The 16,730-nt window shown below is 53.4% G+C and overlaps 1 protein-coding gene and 1 long non-coding RNA gene across 2 annotated transcripts in view; one reads left to right on the top strand and one right to left on the bottom strand.

Annotated features, from left to right (window-relative positions):
* LOC138102424 (uncharacterized) overlaps window positions 1-16,730 on the bottom strand; it is a gene marked incomplete at both ends in the record, with an annotated part of 102,109 nt that overhangs the window by 5,272 nt on the left and 80,107 nt on the right. Inside the window, one exon of the mRNA XM_069000135.1 lies at window positions 10,895-10,900. Coding sequence (XP_068856236.1) covers window positions 10,895-10,900 — 6 coding nt within the window. The remainder of the gene's footprint in view (window positions 1-10,894; window positions 10,901-16,730) is intronic.
* On the top strand, window positions 3,653-5,307 carry LOC138102454 (uncharacterized). The gene is made up of 3 exons (XR_011147421.1): window positions 3,653-3,753; window positions 4,727-4,811; window positions 5,237-5,307. It is a non-coding gene; the product is annotated as an uncharacterized lncRNA (long non-coding RNA).

Genomic DNA, 16,730 nt, shown 5'->3' with positions numbered 1-16,730 from the left:
TACATCATTAGAAGGCGTTTTCTTAATAATCCTACTTTGATATTGTCAGTTGGATTTGGGCCAAAGGTTTGAGAGTCAATTTTTAGTCTTAGGACAAGAAGTAGCAAAAATCTTTATTGCTTTGGGGCTTTTTGTGTATGTGTGTGCGTGGCTGTTAGTGATGGCAGAATTTTGGAATGGGTTTTTCAATATTCACCTGTAGGTTGCATTTTGCAAAACCGGAAGAGCTTTAAAACTGACCCTTTCCCTCATAAACAGTTTAAAAATATGAAAAAAAAAAGGGGGGGGGGGGGAAAGCGCCGCTTTTGGGGGGGCCCATAGGTGAGTCACCTGATGGCTGCCCTGGAAGAGAAGCTTCCTTCCAGGCAGCCAGCAGAGGAGCTTTAGAAATGCAAATTATCTCTGCTGCGGGAAGTGTGCACAATGTCCCAGGCTCTCCTTGCCTGCCAGAGGAATTGGGCTGATTCCCTCTGCCCCTCACCCCAAGCTCTGCCTCCCTGCACAGACGGAATTTGCATCGCTAAAGGCAGAGCCCACACTGAGCATCTCTGACTCTGCTACAGAAATCCCTGAAGCTCCAAAGGAAAACAGCAAACGGAGAATGTTGGGAGAACTTCACTCAAAAAAGCGGGGGGGAATCATCCCTCTCCCCACTTCAACATCTGCTGGCACTGTCTGTGTTATACAGGGTGGGTTTGACCACTGGGCTGCTTTTGCTGCCACAAGGTCAGCGAAATCACTTGGGAATCCAAGGATGTGATGATTTAATCAGAGAAAAGAGGTCAATTGATGCATCCCTGGCATTTCTGGGAGCACCCAAAAATGGGGAAAAGATGAACGGCCACCAGAACAAATCCTACAACACCATGGAGCAGCCCCTGGGAACCCGAACAAATTCATACCAGGTGCCAGAGAACCCAGTGATCATTTCAATGCATCATTAGATTACAAGCTGTCCTCCAAATCATAACCAAGCCCACAGCTCCAGCTCCTGACCTTCTCACCCACCAATCCACTCCCATGAGCAACGCCACATTTCACCCTGGGATGGCATCAGATTCTCTTTCAGCAGAAGGACCAGGAGGTTGTGGAAAATTAAAGGACTCAAAGTGCTCTTGGCAAAGAGATGGCCAAGGATAAGTGGTGAAACAGAGAACAAATGAAAGAAGAAAGCAGCTCATGTACTGCTCCAAACATGGAAAGGACGGGAATGGGACACGTTTTCGTGGTTCCCTGGCAGACCATGGGTTAAACCAATGCTGTTTCTCCTCTCAGGTGCTACAGCAACTCTCATCTTTTTACCATGCACCACACCTTGCTCAGTGCAGCTCATTCAGCAGGGGATCAAGGGCATGCAGGTGGCAGCCAGGCCTCCTGACCCAGAAACGGCTGCAAAAGGACACAGAATGAGGTCACTGAGAATAATCCCAAAACCAAACAAAGCCCAGGAAGAACAGATTGAGGCATTTTTAAAGTTTGAAAAGAGAAGTACTGAGAAAAGAAGAAGAGGTGGGATTAAAAGAGAAGAAATTGAACGTGTCTTTACAAACAGATGCTGTGAATCCCACTGGAGATAGGGCCAGGGACTTGGAGATAAGGAAGTAACGAGAGAAACCATAAATTTGAGAAGATGTTACTAATTGACACGAACTGCTGCTCAGCCAAGGTCCTGCGAAATTCCTGAACTTCCCCAAGAAGAACAAAGCCTTAACAGAGCCATGAATATCGGATGTTATACAAAGTGGGGGTGCACATTAAGGGGGACATGCATTCCCCCGAGCCACCATTCAGCTGAGAAGGGAAACAAAGCTCTCCGCTGCTCCCGGCCCGACTCGCCCAGCCCTGCGTGTTGGCTGCCTCCGGCTCCTTGGGAAGCCCTGCAGCCTCGCTACTCCCGCCCCTAATTCGGAGCATCAGTGCATGGCTTTGATTTCCCCGAAAAAGGGAAAACCGCCCGAAACCCCTTTGGCTGAGTGCACGAGGGGAGAGATTTGTGGCACAAAACTCCCAAAGTCGTTTATGCCCAGCTTGGGAAGAACAACCCAAGCCAAGCGGAGGTGGGACCCCCCAGCAGCGCCTCTCTGCCGCCCCAGCTGAAGCCCTCGCTGGCTGCTCCAGGCGGGATGGGCAGACTGGGAGCACTGGGAAGGGGCCCCGGCTCGGGCCGCAGCCCCCGGGGCAGCCCCACGGCAGCTCCAAGGCTCCGCCAGCCGGGATGGAACGTGGGAGGGGGAGCAGGGCAAGGGCCGGGGCTGTCGGTGCCCAGGGGACACAAGGGACAGCGGGGGCACTTCACAAACATTGCATGCAAAAGATAAAATCATAAGGAAGACAAAAGCAAGACCAGCAGTGAGTCAAGATTATGAAGAGTTAAACTTTAGCTGGGAGTTAGAAGCAATTTGTACTGACTGAACCAAAAGACAAGTCAACGAAGAGTTAGAAATTTAGCCAAGAAGTATAGTGCTATTCACCACTATGTACCTGTCTGCAACTTTGCTTATAGGAAATGAACTGCCATAAGGACAAAAGAAGCGGATAGAATTATAGCCAGCACCTAGATTGCAGGATCAAATACAGGCAGGAGGTATGGACCGTCTCCAGAAGGCTTCCCGAGGCTTGCCCACAATAGAAGGTAGAAAGTTCATGGTGACGAAGAGATCCCCGACTTCATCTTTCAAGACCACTGACTCAAATCAAGACCACCGACCCAAATCAAGAAAAGAATTGCGCACGCGCAAAGGACTAATAACCGCATTTTAATAGGAAGCGGGGAATGGGAGGTGCTGGAGATATGTATAGGATTAATATCTAACACTTTGTGAAATAAATAGAGGGCAAATAACCGTGGAAGCGGCTGGCACGTCTCTAGGAGGTGACTCCCGTGCCGCCTGCCGGCGTAATAAACGCACCACTTTCTAACTTTAATTAGTTAGAGAGTTTCTGTCCCTGAATACCGGTTTTTTTTAAATGATTCACTGGAAACGTCGAGCAGACGGAGATCTAGGAAGCAAAGGCAACACTGAGTCACTGCCAGCGTGCCCTCAGCCCCGCCAGAGCCTCAGCACCCCCACAGCCTCCCCAGTGGCTCCAAAGCCTTCTCAGCTTTTGCAGCCCTTCCATCAGCCGCTCCCTCTCGCGGCGCTCCGCGGCCTCCCCTGCGCAGGGAGCAGCGGCGCAGGAAGCGGAGCAGCCGCGCCTCTGGGGCTCGGCGCGGGGCAGCGCTCAGGCACAGAGCCCGCAGCGCAGAGACGCTCCCTGCACGGCGCCCGCTCAGCTCCGCGCCCAGAGCTTCGATGCCGGGCAGGCGGCTCGCTCGGGCTCCCGGGAGCCGGCACTGGGGCGCGGCCCGGCCCCCACAGCGCCGGGAGGGGCTGGGAGGACAGGGACGGGATTTGGGGGTCCTGGGCTTAACTGGGAGACCCTCACTGGGAACCCCCTTCCCGCTGTCCCACCTCCCCTCATCCGCCCTCTCCCACCCCTTTCCCACCGTCCCCCGAACCCCAGCTCCCCCCAGCTCGGTTTGGGGGTGACCCACCCCTTTCCCACCGTGTCCCGTCCCCGCCCCGCTCACCCGAGAGCTCCTCGCCAGCAGCCGGGGGGAAGGAGGAGGAGGAGGAGCGGGAGGAAGAGGAGGGGCAGAGGAGGAGCGGGAGCAGGAAGGGGAGCAGCGAGAGGAGGCGCCGCGTGCGTCCAGCGCTCTCTGGATCTGCAGCCCCTTCCCGCCGGGAGCATCGCTGCCCCCGCATCCCGCAGGTGACCGGGAAGGGGGACCTCGCTCCGGATATCGTGGGCGGTCCTGGGAGGGTTTCTTTTGAAGGGGGGAGGGATATTTGGAGCTCAGCCGAAGTACTTTGGGGCTCCCTGATCCTTTTCTTCGGGACGGGGCGGGTGCAGCGAGGTTTGGATCTTGCAGGACTCCAAAGCTGCCCCGAAATGCCCTTTGGGTGGATACTGCGGGGTCCCCGGGAGGTGTTTTTTGGGGATGTCGCGGTGGCGGCTGCCGGCAGGGCCCCGGCGGTGGGTGGCGGGTGCGGGGTCCCGGGAGCCACGTGGCGATCGCCCGGTACCGGCGCTGGGGGGGAGGGGAGGAGCCTTGAGAGGGGGGAGAGAGAAAAGCGGGGAGCCCCGGGAGTCCCGGACCCTGAAATGGGGGCCTGGAGAGGGGGGACCCCGGCAGCCGGGAGTGGGGTGAGCTTGGAGAAGGGGCAGCCCCGAGAAGGGATGAGCCTGGAGAGGGGGAACCCCTGGGACCCCAAAATGGGGACCCCAGAGAGGGGGGACCCCCGGCACCCCGAAGCAGAGAGCCAGGGGAGGAGGGACCCCTGGGACCCCAAAACCCTCGGCATCCCTTAGTGCAGCCCCTGAGAGGGGGACCCGTGGGACCCTCAGCAGCCCAGAGAAGGGGGACTCCCAGAACCCCAAAATAGGCAGACCAAAGAGGAGGCACCCCTGGGATTCCCTGGAAGTCTGGAGCGGGCAGAGACCCTGCAGAGGAGGGACCTTCAATATATGCAGGGCCCGCAGCATCCAGGACAAGGGGGACCCCCAGAACCCCATAGTGGAGAGACCAGAGAGGGGGAACCTCAGTGAGGGATATTTTCCTCTGAGTCTTGATGTTTCAGAGTTTTTCATGGACACAAGATATGTGGTGACTCCTAGAGATGGACTTGGGCAGGAGGAACCCCCAAGCCAATGCGCTCACCCCTTGTTTTTCCCTCCAAAACAGGACTTCTCATTCCCAAACCTTGGCTGAATGGAGGAGGAGGAGGAGGCTGTGAAGAAGAGGACGATGCCCCGGGAGCCCCAGGCAGGTGAGGAGGAAGTCAGTGCCCCTTTCCCCCTCTCTCCTGCTCCATCTCCCAGCCCAGCATCGCCCCCGGCTGCAGGACAACCCCGCTGCCGACGCCGTCCTGCCGGGGACGGACTGGGGGGATCTCCTTCCCCTTCCCTGTGGCACAGAGGCAAATCCCATCCCCTCCTTGTCTTTCTTCTCCTTGTTCCTTTTCCTTGCTTGCTTGCTTCCTTCCTTCCCCTCTTTCTACTTGTTCCTTCTTGTTTCTTTTTCTTCTTGTTCCTTCCTTTTCCTTGTTCCTTCATCTTCATTCTCCCTTTTTTCTTCTTGTCCCTTCCTCTCCTTCTTCCTTCTCTACCCTTCTTCCTCTCCTTGTTCTTTCCTTCCTCTTTCCTTGTTCCTTCCTCTTCTTGTCCCTTCTTCTCCTTGTCCTTGCTCCCCCAGGCACTGAGCTGCAGATGGAGACCAGGGAGGACAAATCCCCGTGGCAGAACTTCATGGAAGAGGCTGCTTTGAGTGGCTCAATGGCACAGGAATCACATGGGGAGGAAAAGCCAAAGGGATCCCCCACAAGGAGGGGCTCCAAAGCCAGCCCAGGGTGCTCTGAGGAGAAGAGGCCCCCCCTCTGCTTCATCCAGAGGTCCAACCTGGTGGTCCGTGAGCAGCTTCACACTGGGGAGAAGCCCTATAAGTGCTTGGAATGTGGGAAGAGCTTCAGCCACACCTCCCACCTCTTCATCCACCACCAGATACACACAGGGGGATGGCCCTACAAGTGCTTGGAATGTGGGAAGAGCTTCAGCCACAGCTTCAGCCTGATCCGCCACTATAGGATCCACACTGGGGAACGGCCCTACAAGTGCTTGCAGTGTGGGAAGAGCTTCAGCCACAGCTCCAGCCTGACCTGCCACCAGGAGATGCATGCCAGGGGAGGGCCCTTTGAGTGTCCTGAGTGTGGGAAGATGTTTCAGTGGATCTCCTATCTCATTGTACATCAGCAAACACACACAGGGGAGAGGCCCTTCTGCTGCACAGACTGTGGGAAGAGCTTCAAGGGGGGCTCCCAACTCACCAGCCACCAGCGCATCCACACCAGGGAGAGGCCTTAGAGTGTCCCGAGTGTGGGAAGAGCTTCTCCTGGAGCTCGTCCTTGAGGAAACACCAGCAGAGGCACTAGTAAGGGAATCCCAGCGAGTGCCCCGAGTGTGGGAAGAGCTTCTCCTGGAGCTCATCCTTGAGGAAACACCAGCAGAGGCACCGGTAAGGGAATCCCTGTGAGTGCCCCAAGTGTGGGAAGAGCTTCAGGCACTGCTCCAACTCCATCTTAAAACTCGAGGTGCTGCTGACTGAAAAGCTCTTCCAGAACCCTGTACTTCAGACACTTATGAATCCTCTTCTCTTATTAAATGCCGTAAAATATTACCGTGTCCTGCACCCGTAGGGAGGAAGAGAGAAGAGCCAGCAGGCATAAATATGCAGCAAGATTGATTGATTTAATTATTTTACAAACTTCTTTATAGCCTTTTTTCTTCATAGTCTAACTGGATAAAGGATCATCCACTCCTTGGTGTGATTGGCTAAAATCCTAAAACATCCACTGTCAAAATATTTTTCTACTGTACTATAAACAAGGCTTCTCAAGGTTGCACGTGTTTCATTGTTTATAGAACTCTGCTGCTATCTTCTGTGAGAGAGAAAAGTCTCTCACGGACTTAGAAAATAGCAAGAAAATTCTTGCTAGCAGCATTTTTGTATCCACATTCTCTTTTCCATTCTTTGTCTTTTTCCTGGCCTCTTTACTGACCTTTATTCTTGTACAAATTGTCTGTCCCAGTAAGTCCTTCTTTGCTGAACCGATGCTTTCTTCTTCAATGCAAATCTGCAAAGCAGAAGGAAAGCAGCCCCTTGGAATGGACTCAGTGGAGCAGCACTCCCTGACACAGCCTCTTCTCCCGCCCTCAGGCAAGGGACCAACAAGGCAGCGCCAGCCTTGTCAGAGCTGGGCAAGGACAAGAGAGAGAGCAGATGCCAACAGGGGCTTTGTGCTGCACCAAGGGACATTTGGGTTGGGCATTAGGAAGAACTTTTGCCCAGAAAGGGGCATTAGATATTGGAATGGGCTGGCCAGGTGGGGGTGGAGCCACCATTGGGGAGGTGCTCAAGGAAAGCCTGGGTGTGGCACTCAGGGCTCTCCTGGTTGCCGTGGTGGCAATGGGGCACAGGTTGGACTCGATGATCTCCCAGGGCTCTTCCAAGCCAATGCATTCGGTGATTCTGTGACATCACAGGCTCAGGACAGTGTGGTGGCTGTCAGCTGTCCCCAGCCCGTCGCCGTGCCCAGAGCCCGGGCAGCACTCGGCACGGAGCCACGGCCAGAGCCAGCGTGGAGGTGGCGGCTCATCCCACAGGGCACCATGGCCAGCCAGGGCTTCTCCTGGCTGCTGCAGTTCTGTGTGCTGCTGATGCTGGCCCATCCCCTCGACCCTTCCAGCCATCCTGAGGGGGACATGGGCACCTCGGCTCTGCTTCACGAGGAGCTGGAGCCGCAGGACTCCACGGGCCCTGGAATGACCCCCTTGGTGGACGTGGTGCTGATTTCTTGGACATGCTCGGCCCTGGAGCTGCTGATCATGGGCCTTGTCCTGGGATGGTTCTGGAGACGCTGGGGAGAGGTGAGGGAGGGGGGTCAGGCAGGCGGGACAGTGCTGGGGCCGGCAGCCACCAAAGCCTTGGGCCAAGCCGGTGTTGGGCGAGGCCTGAGAGCCGCCGTGGCAGAGCAAAGCCGGGTTGGACCTGAGGGTGCTGGGCCTCCCGGGCAGCCCTTCGGCCACGGCCCCTCGGCAGAGGGGGCTGAGCCCCTGGGCAGGAATCGGGCCCAGCCTGAGTCCCAGGGACACCAGGCAGAGGCGGCCGGAGCTCTTCTTGCTGCAGCCTCTGCCCGGGGCAGCCCAGCCAGGCCCAAGTCTCTCGCGGAGAGGCCAAGGGCAGCGCCAGAGGGCTCAGCCCCGCTCGGCCCCTCTGCCCCTTCCATCGGGCTCCCTGGGCCGGGCCGTGCAGGAGAAGCGCCAGAGCCCCTGGGGCTGTGCAGGACGCGCTGCCGGGGACGTGGCTGCCCCAAGGAGCTGCTGCGGCTGCTGAGGCACAACCGCGCCCGGATGCGGCTGTGCCGGCGCCACCGCTCTCTGCAGAGGCCCAGAGCCAAGACACCAGCAAAAGGGGGCAGCTGCAGGAGGAGGAGACCCCGAGGCTCCCCTCAGCGCTGACTCTCCAGCTCCAGCTCGGTGCTCAGCTTGCAGGGCATCGCGGGGGATGCGTGACCAGTGCCCAGCCCGGGCACTGCAACATCCCCCAGCTTAGGGGTCAGCAAAGCCCCCCATCCTCAGCCGCAGAGCTCCCAGCCACCTTTTCCCCCAGAAGCTGAAGTTTCCATGACTGTTCCAGTTCCAAACTGTTGACCCTTTTTGGCGGCATAAGGTTCTCACCCCGTAATCTTCCAGTCACCCCCCATCAGTCAAGTTAATCAAGTTCACATTTTCTAGCTATTGCTGTGTCATTTCCTTGATATCCATGTGAGAGGGGACACAGTGATGGATGGGTTTGCATGGGAGCTGCAGAGCCCCGGAATGGAGAGCCTGAGTGTCCCAGCAGGATTTGCAGGAGTGTGGAGGGCGGCTGGAAAGAAGATGGTGGGCAATATTCTCCTGCCTCCATCTTCCAAGGAAGCTTTGATTTGATCCCTGCCTGCACCGTGCCACGGGGCCCCCAGAGGCCCAGGGAGGTGTCTGGGTGGCCCCAGAAGGACCCTGGGGCAGCAGGGAAGGGGCAGGAGCATCCCTGTGGTACTGTGAGAGACACCCAGAGGGGGCCACCCCTGGGGCCCAGGCAAGAGCTGCATTCAGGCAGCCAAATTCATGCAAGGTCTGCCTGGGCTCTGCCCAGGATCAGTCCAGCGAGCTCCACTCCTGTCTCACCTCTTTGTATTTTCTTTGTATTTCTCTGTATTTACTTCTGTGTATTGATCCTGATGACCCTCAAAATGCCATTAGAAATCATTTTCCCTCAAAATAAATACTGACTTATTTTGGTTTTAGGAATTAACCATGGGTAGTCCCTGCTTAAGTGACTTCTCTGTGACTTATTCTGCAGTTTGCTCCTTTACAGCACCATCAACTACCTCTCTTAAAATACAGATCCCTCATTGGAAGCAGGGAATTCACCTGGATCCCCTCCTGGGACCGCTGTGGATCCTCCTGGACTCTCCCCCCCCCCCCCCGAGGACCCTCCACACCCACGCCCTGTGGGACCCCTGTGCTGGGCTGGGCTGAACTCATGGGCCCTGCGGCCAAAGTCTGCCTGGAACCCGCTGGGTTCAGCCCAAAGCGGGGAAAGCTCCGGGACCCACAGATCCATTTTGTCCTGCAGCTGTGGGGCCTCACCCCCGAGGGAGCAGGACTGGGCGCTGTAACCCCAATCCCTTATTCCAAATCTCCTTCTCCCTCTCCCTCTCTCTCTCCCTCTCCCTCTCCCTCTCCCTCTCCCTCTCCCTCTCCCTCTCCCTCTCCCTCTCCCTCTCCCTCTGCCTCTTCTCTCTCTCTCTGACACTTTACCATGCCATAAATCGAATCTCTCCTGATGAGAGAGAATTTGCTGAAAGTCCTTGCAAGGAGTTTAAAAGATAAAGCGAGACGTCTCCTGTAGTTTCAATGCTTCTAGATAGTTGTTTATTAAGTCTTATCAGAGGAACTGAGCCTCTAGCGTGACCCAGGTACAGCATGGAAGGAGGAAAAGTAGGAGTGAGAGCGAGAGAGAGCCATTATCAAGATTTACACAGCCTTTTAAAGACATTTTAACCAATAGTTACTAAAAACATACATTATTTTTACTTTCTTACCAATTATTCAATAACACGACTAGGAACTGCGGAATTTTCCATCCAGTCATTCCAAACTACTTTTACTGCAGAATATGGAGTCGTAGAAGAAGGATAAGAAGGTTTAGAGAACAGCAACAATCCTCCATTTTGATATTTCTTACTCTTATCTATATACTATAAAGAGAAGCCCAAAACCTCTAAATTTTTCACCCTGTGACAATCTTACATAGTAGTCTATAACCTAAATCACACCACTGTATTTCCTAGTTGTTGTCTGACTGTTGGTAATTTTTTCCGAGGTTTAAAGCTATACCAGTGGTGTCCAGGGGGGTAAAAACCCTTAAAAACAGGCAGAGAAATATTCTTGGCACTCTGGGTTCCTACATCTCCCCCTCCTGTTTGAACCAAAAACACTTCCTTGACAGCTTTGTCTAGCACAGTGGAGTATACAAGGTACAAATACTGAAAGAATTACAACAATAGTTAAAACATACAAACCTGCCTTCAAAATTTTTCTCCATAAAGGTGTAAGGTCAAACCAATTGAACAAATCGTTCAACAATGATCCATTTTCTTCTCCAACTTTAGCTATTCCATCCTCTAATTGCCGTATACTTTCATGGATGGATTTCGCATGATCTGACAAATTCATACAACACATACCTTCAAATTCTTCACATCCATGTCCATGCACTAATAGAAGAGAATCAATTGCTGCTCTGTTTTGCAGAGTCGCTTGTCTCACGCTCTGAACATCAGTTAACACATCGCTCAGTGCGAGAGAGACAGCACGAGAGTTCTTACTTAGCCAACAGCCCAAGTGATCCAATTGTCTCAAGGCTGCTCCTGCAGCAGCACCAGGTAAAAGGAGAGCTGCAGAAAACCTTTGTCCAAAATTCCAAGCTACAAATTTATCATTACAGTCAGATGTATATTGCTCAACAAATCTTTTCTCCTTTCTCTTCTGTTCTTTTATCATTTTTGCGTTGGGCGTTAGCAAAGAAAGCTTTCCAAAGCTGCATGGACCGCCCTTGACATTTGAGGCCAAATTCTGTCTCCACAAATGAGAAACATCCCTCGCGGCAATTGCAATGGATCCTGGTTGAACGATATGCTCATCTTTATTGTTGAATTGCACCAAGATGCTGCATTTCTATATATTTCGTAATTTGGAGTGACATCTGTTATCTTGGTTTTATTTTGTTTCAACCCTGGAGAATGAATACTACACAAAACTCCATTTTTATTGAACCAAGAATTTCCAGTTCCTGAGTTTCGTAAGGAGCCTCCGGAAGGGATTTGGTCCAAACATCCCAATTCTCCACTGGATTTGAACCGAATTGTGAAAGTTTTAGATTAGCATGTTTGGAAGGTGGCCATTTGTCTGCTGGTAGACAGACTAAACATGTTGAAAATGGCTTCTTTGGTCTTGAATGAGTTAGACAGATGGTATCTAGGCCTGATGCATTGGCCAAAGTCTCCCAGATATTTTCTTTTGGTTGCGTTACTGGGAAAGCTGTATTGCTTAAGGCAAACAGTGAGATGATAAGGCACAAGTGTAATACCTGATTGAGCTTCATTCTCAACAGCTTTATCCCACATAGGAATCTCTGATCTGTAACAGAACTTCTAACACACTCTTACATACAAAATTTACACCATTAACTTTCCCACTTTTTGCATAATATTCCGTCCACAGTTCTTGCACAAAAAACCAATTGATGTCCGTGGCATCGACAGTAGCATTGACACTGATTCACGTCTACGCGCTCGCCTCCTTGTTCCCGGAGTCGATTCCTGCTTGTTTCTGGACTTGATAAGGTTTCACGTTTTTTGCTGGAATCCACTTCAGTCCTGCACCTGTTGAGACACAAGCATATCCCTTGCCCCAAGTTATTAGTTGAAATGGGCCCTCGATCTTTCCCGTGTCTAAATCTTTGATCAAAACTAAAGGATTTTCTCTCAATTTTGCCTGAGTACTATTTGAAAAATGCCTGATAATTGGTGGAGTAGGTTCTGAAAAGGAGCTATTCAGGAAGTTTAAAACATACAAAGCTTTATTCAATCACATCTGAAGCGTAGCCTCTGCTTCCCCCCTTTTCTGTTTATCCAAAAGAGATTTTAAGGTATGGTGTGTTCTCTCAATGATGGCTTGGCCTGTAGAAGAATTAGGAATGCCAAATATATGATGAACACCCCAATTCTTCAAAAATGTGTCAAGGGTTCGTCCTTTGTAAGCTGGACCATTGTCTGTTTTAATTTCCTGAGGAACACCCAATGCTGCAAATGCTTGTAAAAAATGTCCACACGCATGTTTCGCTGTTTCGCCTATGTCTTGGTTTTGAAAGACGGTCTGCTAAGGAAGGCAGAAGCCTCCCTTGAAGTGGCAGATATAACCCCTTTTTCCTCCAAGTTATTATAATTTTGAAATCAAGGGCCTTTAGGCAAAGATGTGGGAAATAGGAATAACAGTTCTTTACTATATATATATACATATATATATATAACCAACAAAACAATATCACCTATGGCAGTAACAGCAAACAATCACAAACCCAGTCCCAGCCTTCTCGGCTGTCAGGCCCTTTCCCCTCGGGTGCAGTTCCGCTCGCAGCCGGCAGGGGCGCTGGCGGCTCCCGGTGAGCAGGGCAGGTGCGATGGTTCCCCCGCGGCTGCAGGGGGCGCTCCGGAGCGAGCTCGGGGAGCACGCGGCACTGGTGGCCTGGGATCCCGGGAAGGGATGGAACAAAGATTTCAAAAACCCCCTGGACAGCCGATCCCGGTGTCCGGCTGGACCCTCGGGAACAGCAGGCTGGAATGGCAGGCTGGAACAGCAGGGATGAGCACAAATCCCGCATGGCAGACAAGATGTATCAAAATTCTGGAGCTGCGGTGGGAACCCGCGGAGGTCTCAGCAGGCAGGGAGAGCGGGCCTACAGAGCAGCGGAAGCTTGAAGCAATGGCAGGGGAAGGGCGGCCGCAGCCTGGCTCCCAGTGGGGCAGGGAAGGCGGGCTTGGGAATCCCGGGGTCTCTCCGGTAGAAGGAAAGCAGCCAAAGAAGCAGCCTCTCTCTCCATCATCCAAAACTCCAGGGACTGACTGCCCACACAGCCAGGTGAAAAAAAGAGTAGCAAGATGCACCCCTCAGTCTATGGCCAGGGCTTTTGTTTTTCTTAAGCACCCAGTAATTTGTCCCCGTGGCAACATGTATGGGCAAAATTCCTTAAACAGAAAAAAAACCCAGGAGAACTCCCAAAACCCCAACATTCTGTTACGAGCTTCCTGCAGATTGTTCCATCTCTGCTCTCCATATGGAAAGATACAAAAATCCCTTTCGGTTCACACAGTTAAATGTCTGATGGGTCACACGGTGGTGCCTGTACAGATACACGTCTGGAGAGAAAGCCAAACATCCATCGCACTCTCTCAACACCCACAGAGCCTCAACCAAACTCTACAAGGCCACGCAGCTTTACACAGAAATTCATACATCGATAAAACTGTACAACGGGATGCAGGTTTACACAGAAATTGATACACAGGAAAACACAACAATCTGTGCTGTGTGAATACACTGACTTCTGTATAAAAATGGCTCCACACGGCGGGAACCGATCCAGAACTGTGCGATTACCAAAGGACCCATCGACACTTCCATACCCTTGGAACTAAAGACACAGGACTGTAGAGCTCTCCAACTCCGTACATTCCTGTCTGGGGGTGACTTTATGATGTGTATCCCCTATCGCTGCTCTCTGCCCAAAAATCAATCCTGTGCCTTTCTGTGCCTTTAAACTGAGCCCGACGGGGGAGAGAGAAAACACCGAGCGAACTTTTCAAAGCGGTTGTTCAAGGACACAGACACACACTCCTCTGCGTTCTGCTGCGGCAGCGAGAAGAGCGGAGGGAGCGCCCTGCTTGCTTTCCAGCGCGCTTTTGGCTCCTTTTCTCCGGAGGGAGACGGAGAGTTGAAGTTTGTTTTCCTGGGACTTGGGCTTTTTCCCTTCTTCTCTTCTGGACTGTTTCAACATCAGAACACACCGGGAAAATTTTCCACCAAGGCCCTGGGAGGACACCAACCCAGCTCCAAAGAGGAGGAGAGAGAGCACACCTACAGAAGGACTCTGAAATCTTCCCAGGTTTCTCTCCACAGCGAGAAGTTTTAGTATTCAGCATTATTACCCTTTTGCTGTGTGTTTGTTAAATAAATAGGTTCTTTTTCTCTTTCACTTTCCTCAGAGGAAAATATTTTTTGGCAGACCTGGTGGGAGAGGGCTGGTTGTAACCTGCCTTCTGTCAGAGGATACTTTCCTGCAAATTTGTCCAAAGCAGCACACTAAAATAAGTCAGTATTTATTTTGAGGGAAAATGATTTCTAATGGCATTTTGAGGGTCAACAAATACAAAGATAATAATAAGGATAAATACAAAGAAATAAATACAAAGAAATACAAAGAAAATACAAAGCGGTGAAAGAGGACAGGAGCTCACTGGACTGGTCCTTGGCAGCGCCCGGGCAGACCCTGCATGAATTTGGCTGCCTGAATGCAGCTCTTGCCTGGGCCCCAGGGGTGGCCCCCTCTGGGTGTCTCTCCCAGCACCACAGGGATGCTCCTGCCCCTTCCCTGGTGCCCCAGGGTTCTGCAAGCGCCTTCTGGGGCCACCCAGACACCTCCCTGGGCCTCTGGAGGCCCCATGGCACAATGCAGACAGGGACTGAATCAAAGCTTCCTTGGAAGATGGAGGCAGGAGAATATTGCCCACCATCTTCTTTCCAGCTGCCCTCCACACTCCTGCAAATCCTGCTGGGACACTCAGGCTCTCCATTCCAGGGCTCTGCAGCTCCCATGCAAACCCATCCATCACTGTGTCCCCTCTCGCATGGATATCAAGGAAATGACACAGCAAAATCTAGAAAATGTGAACTTGATTAATTTGACTGCTCTAAAATTCTACAACTCGAGGATGACTGGAAGACTACAGGCTGAGAACGTTATGCCTCCAAAAAGGGTCAAGAGTTTGGAACTGGAACACTCAGGGAAACTTCACCTTCTGGGGGAAAAGGTGCCCTTCCTTCTCTCTCCCTTTGCTTTATACATCTGATCTGGGTCATATGGTTGGAACATCCCCTTGGCTGATTTGGGTCCGCTGGCCTGGCTGTGTCCCCTGCCAGGATCCTGCCCACTCCCATCCCCTCTGATGGGGGAAGGAATGGCAGAGGGACAGCGCTGCTGGGCAGTAGCCAGAACACCGCTCTGTTACCAGCACCCGTCCAGCTACCAATGCAAAGCACAGCCCTGGAAGGCCCGTGAACTTTCCCTCAGGCAGACGCAACACACGGGACTTGAGCTGCCAGCAGCCCAGGTCACCCTCTGCCAGCCCCGCTCCTTGGACCTTGTGTCCCCACAAGCAGACACAAAGTGTTTCTGCTGCTCCCCCTCCTGCACAAATCCACAGAGAGCTGGGATTTTTCCAAGTCTCGTGTCTCCGTTGTGCCGTATTCCCAAACAAGCCACAGCCCCCCCCCGATGAACACAGCGAGTTGCACGGATGCTTGTCAGCTCCACTGCCTGCCTAGAAATCTGGAAACTGCTTCTAAATGCTGCTCCCTTCAGCTCTGGGGCACCGACTGACCCAGAGCTGGGAAACAAATGCCCTGGCTGCTGGCTGACAAGGTGAGTTCCGCCAGAGTCAGAGCTCTGTGGGAAATCTCTATCCACGCCTCTCCTTTGAATAGATCCGCACACGGGGTGCGCAGGGACATGTCCTGCATGGAAAGGAAGGAGTGTGCCAGCACCAGGACTGACACTTTCCCTCTCCATGTGCGTTCCACAGCCATGGGTACACAGACGTGATGGAAACGTGGCCAGAGCCTTCTGTCCCTGCAGAACGGAGCCGGCGGGTGGGGGCGGTTGGTGGGCAGCGAGTCCCGGACAGCGGGCGAGATCCGGCTCCACAGCTGCCAGGCCCCGCTAAGGCTTAATGCCGCCTCCTCGGCAACAGGAAAGGCCTTCAGCCTCGTCCCTGCCCAGAGGGGCAGCGCTGGCCTGGCTGCACAGCTCGTTTTCCCCACAGGTTGCAGGAGATGAGATCACAACGCTTGCAAACACCGACTGCGAGCCACAGCTCTGGGTGCTCACCATGAACCTCAGCTCTGCCAGCGCTGTCTGCCCCAGGCTCCAGGGGATGCAGTGGGAGCCCGGCTGGGCTCTGCCCTGGGGCCATCCTCCAGGGACAGCTGCACACAGGGAGCATTTGGTTGCCACAAAGAGCCAGGCCATGGCTGCAGGGAGCTGCTCCAGGTGTGGCCTGCACTGCTGTGTGCTGCGCTCTGGGGCTGCTGCTCCCCGCAGAGGGGACTGCACTGGGGTGCCAGAGGAGACAGAGAAGCTCCAGCTTAAGCCTAACTGGGCTGGGTGGCTGAGCTGGGAAGAGTGGCGAGGGTCAAGGGCATTCACAGAGCTCATCCTGCTCTGTGAAGAACGAGGAAAAGGGAGTGGGAACCCAGCAGTGAGCAGAGCTGAGGCCTGGAGAGCAGCTCTGAATGACCCCCAAATCTCACCAGAGCTCTGAGACATTGCTGTTCTTCAGCCAGTGACAACATGACTCCCTAAACCTGGGGCTCGCTCTTCCTCATGGCCAGGGGCATCAAGGAAGGCTACAGTGCAATGGGGACTGCGGTGAGCTGGGAACTCACTGGGGGAGAGAGGGAGCACTTGTGGAGCAAAAGGCAGGTGGGGGAGAGAACTGTTGAGAGAAAGGCTGAGCTTCAGCTTGAGCAAGCTGAAAAATGTCATTGGGGGTCATCCCAGACTGATTTCATTTCAGGAGTTACTGAACAAGTTTGTTATTGGGAGGGTGTCATATTTTCCCCTGGAGGTGCACGCTCTGCAAACTTGAGCTGCACTGCCGAGCTGCTCAAGCACGTCTCTGCTGCAGGTCACGGCGTTTCTTCTTTGGCTTCTCGTGGCCCCGGGGCTGAGCCGCAGCAGAGCCCTGGCGGAGCCCAGAGCAGCCTCAGCATCCACAGAGCCCGGCTGCAAGGAGAGAAAGCAGAAAGCGCCC

The sequence above is a fragment of the Aphelocoma coerulescens genome, unplaced genomic scaffold, assembly GCF_041296385.1.
Source record: "Aphelocoma coerulescens isolate FSJ_1873_10779 unplaced genomic scaffold, UR_Acoe_1.0 HiC_scaffold_75, whole genome shotgun sequence".
In the NCBI taxonomy this organism is placed as follows: Eukaryota; Metazoa; Chordata; class Aves; order Passeriformes; family Corvidae; genus Aphelocoma; species Aphelocoma coerulescens.
This window is presented reverse-complemented; position numbering and strand designations above follow the sequence as displayed.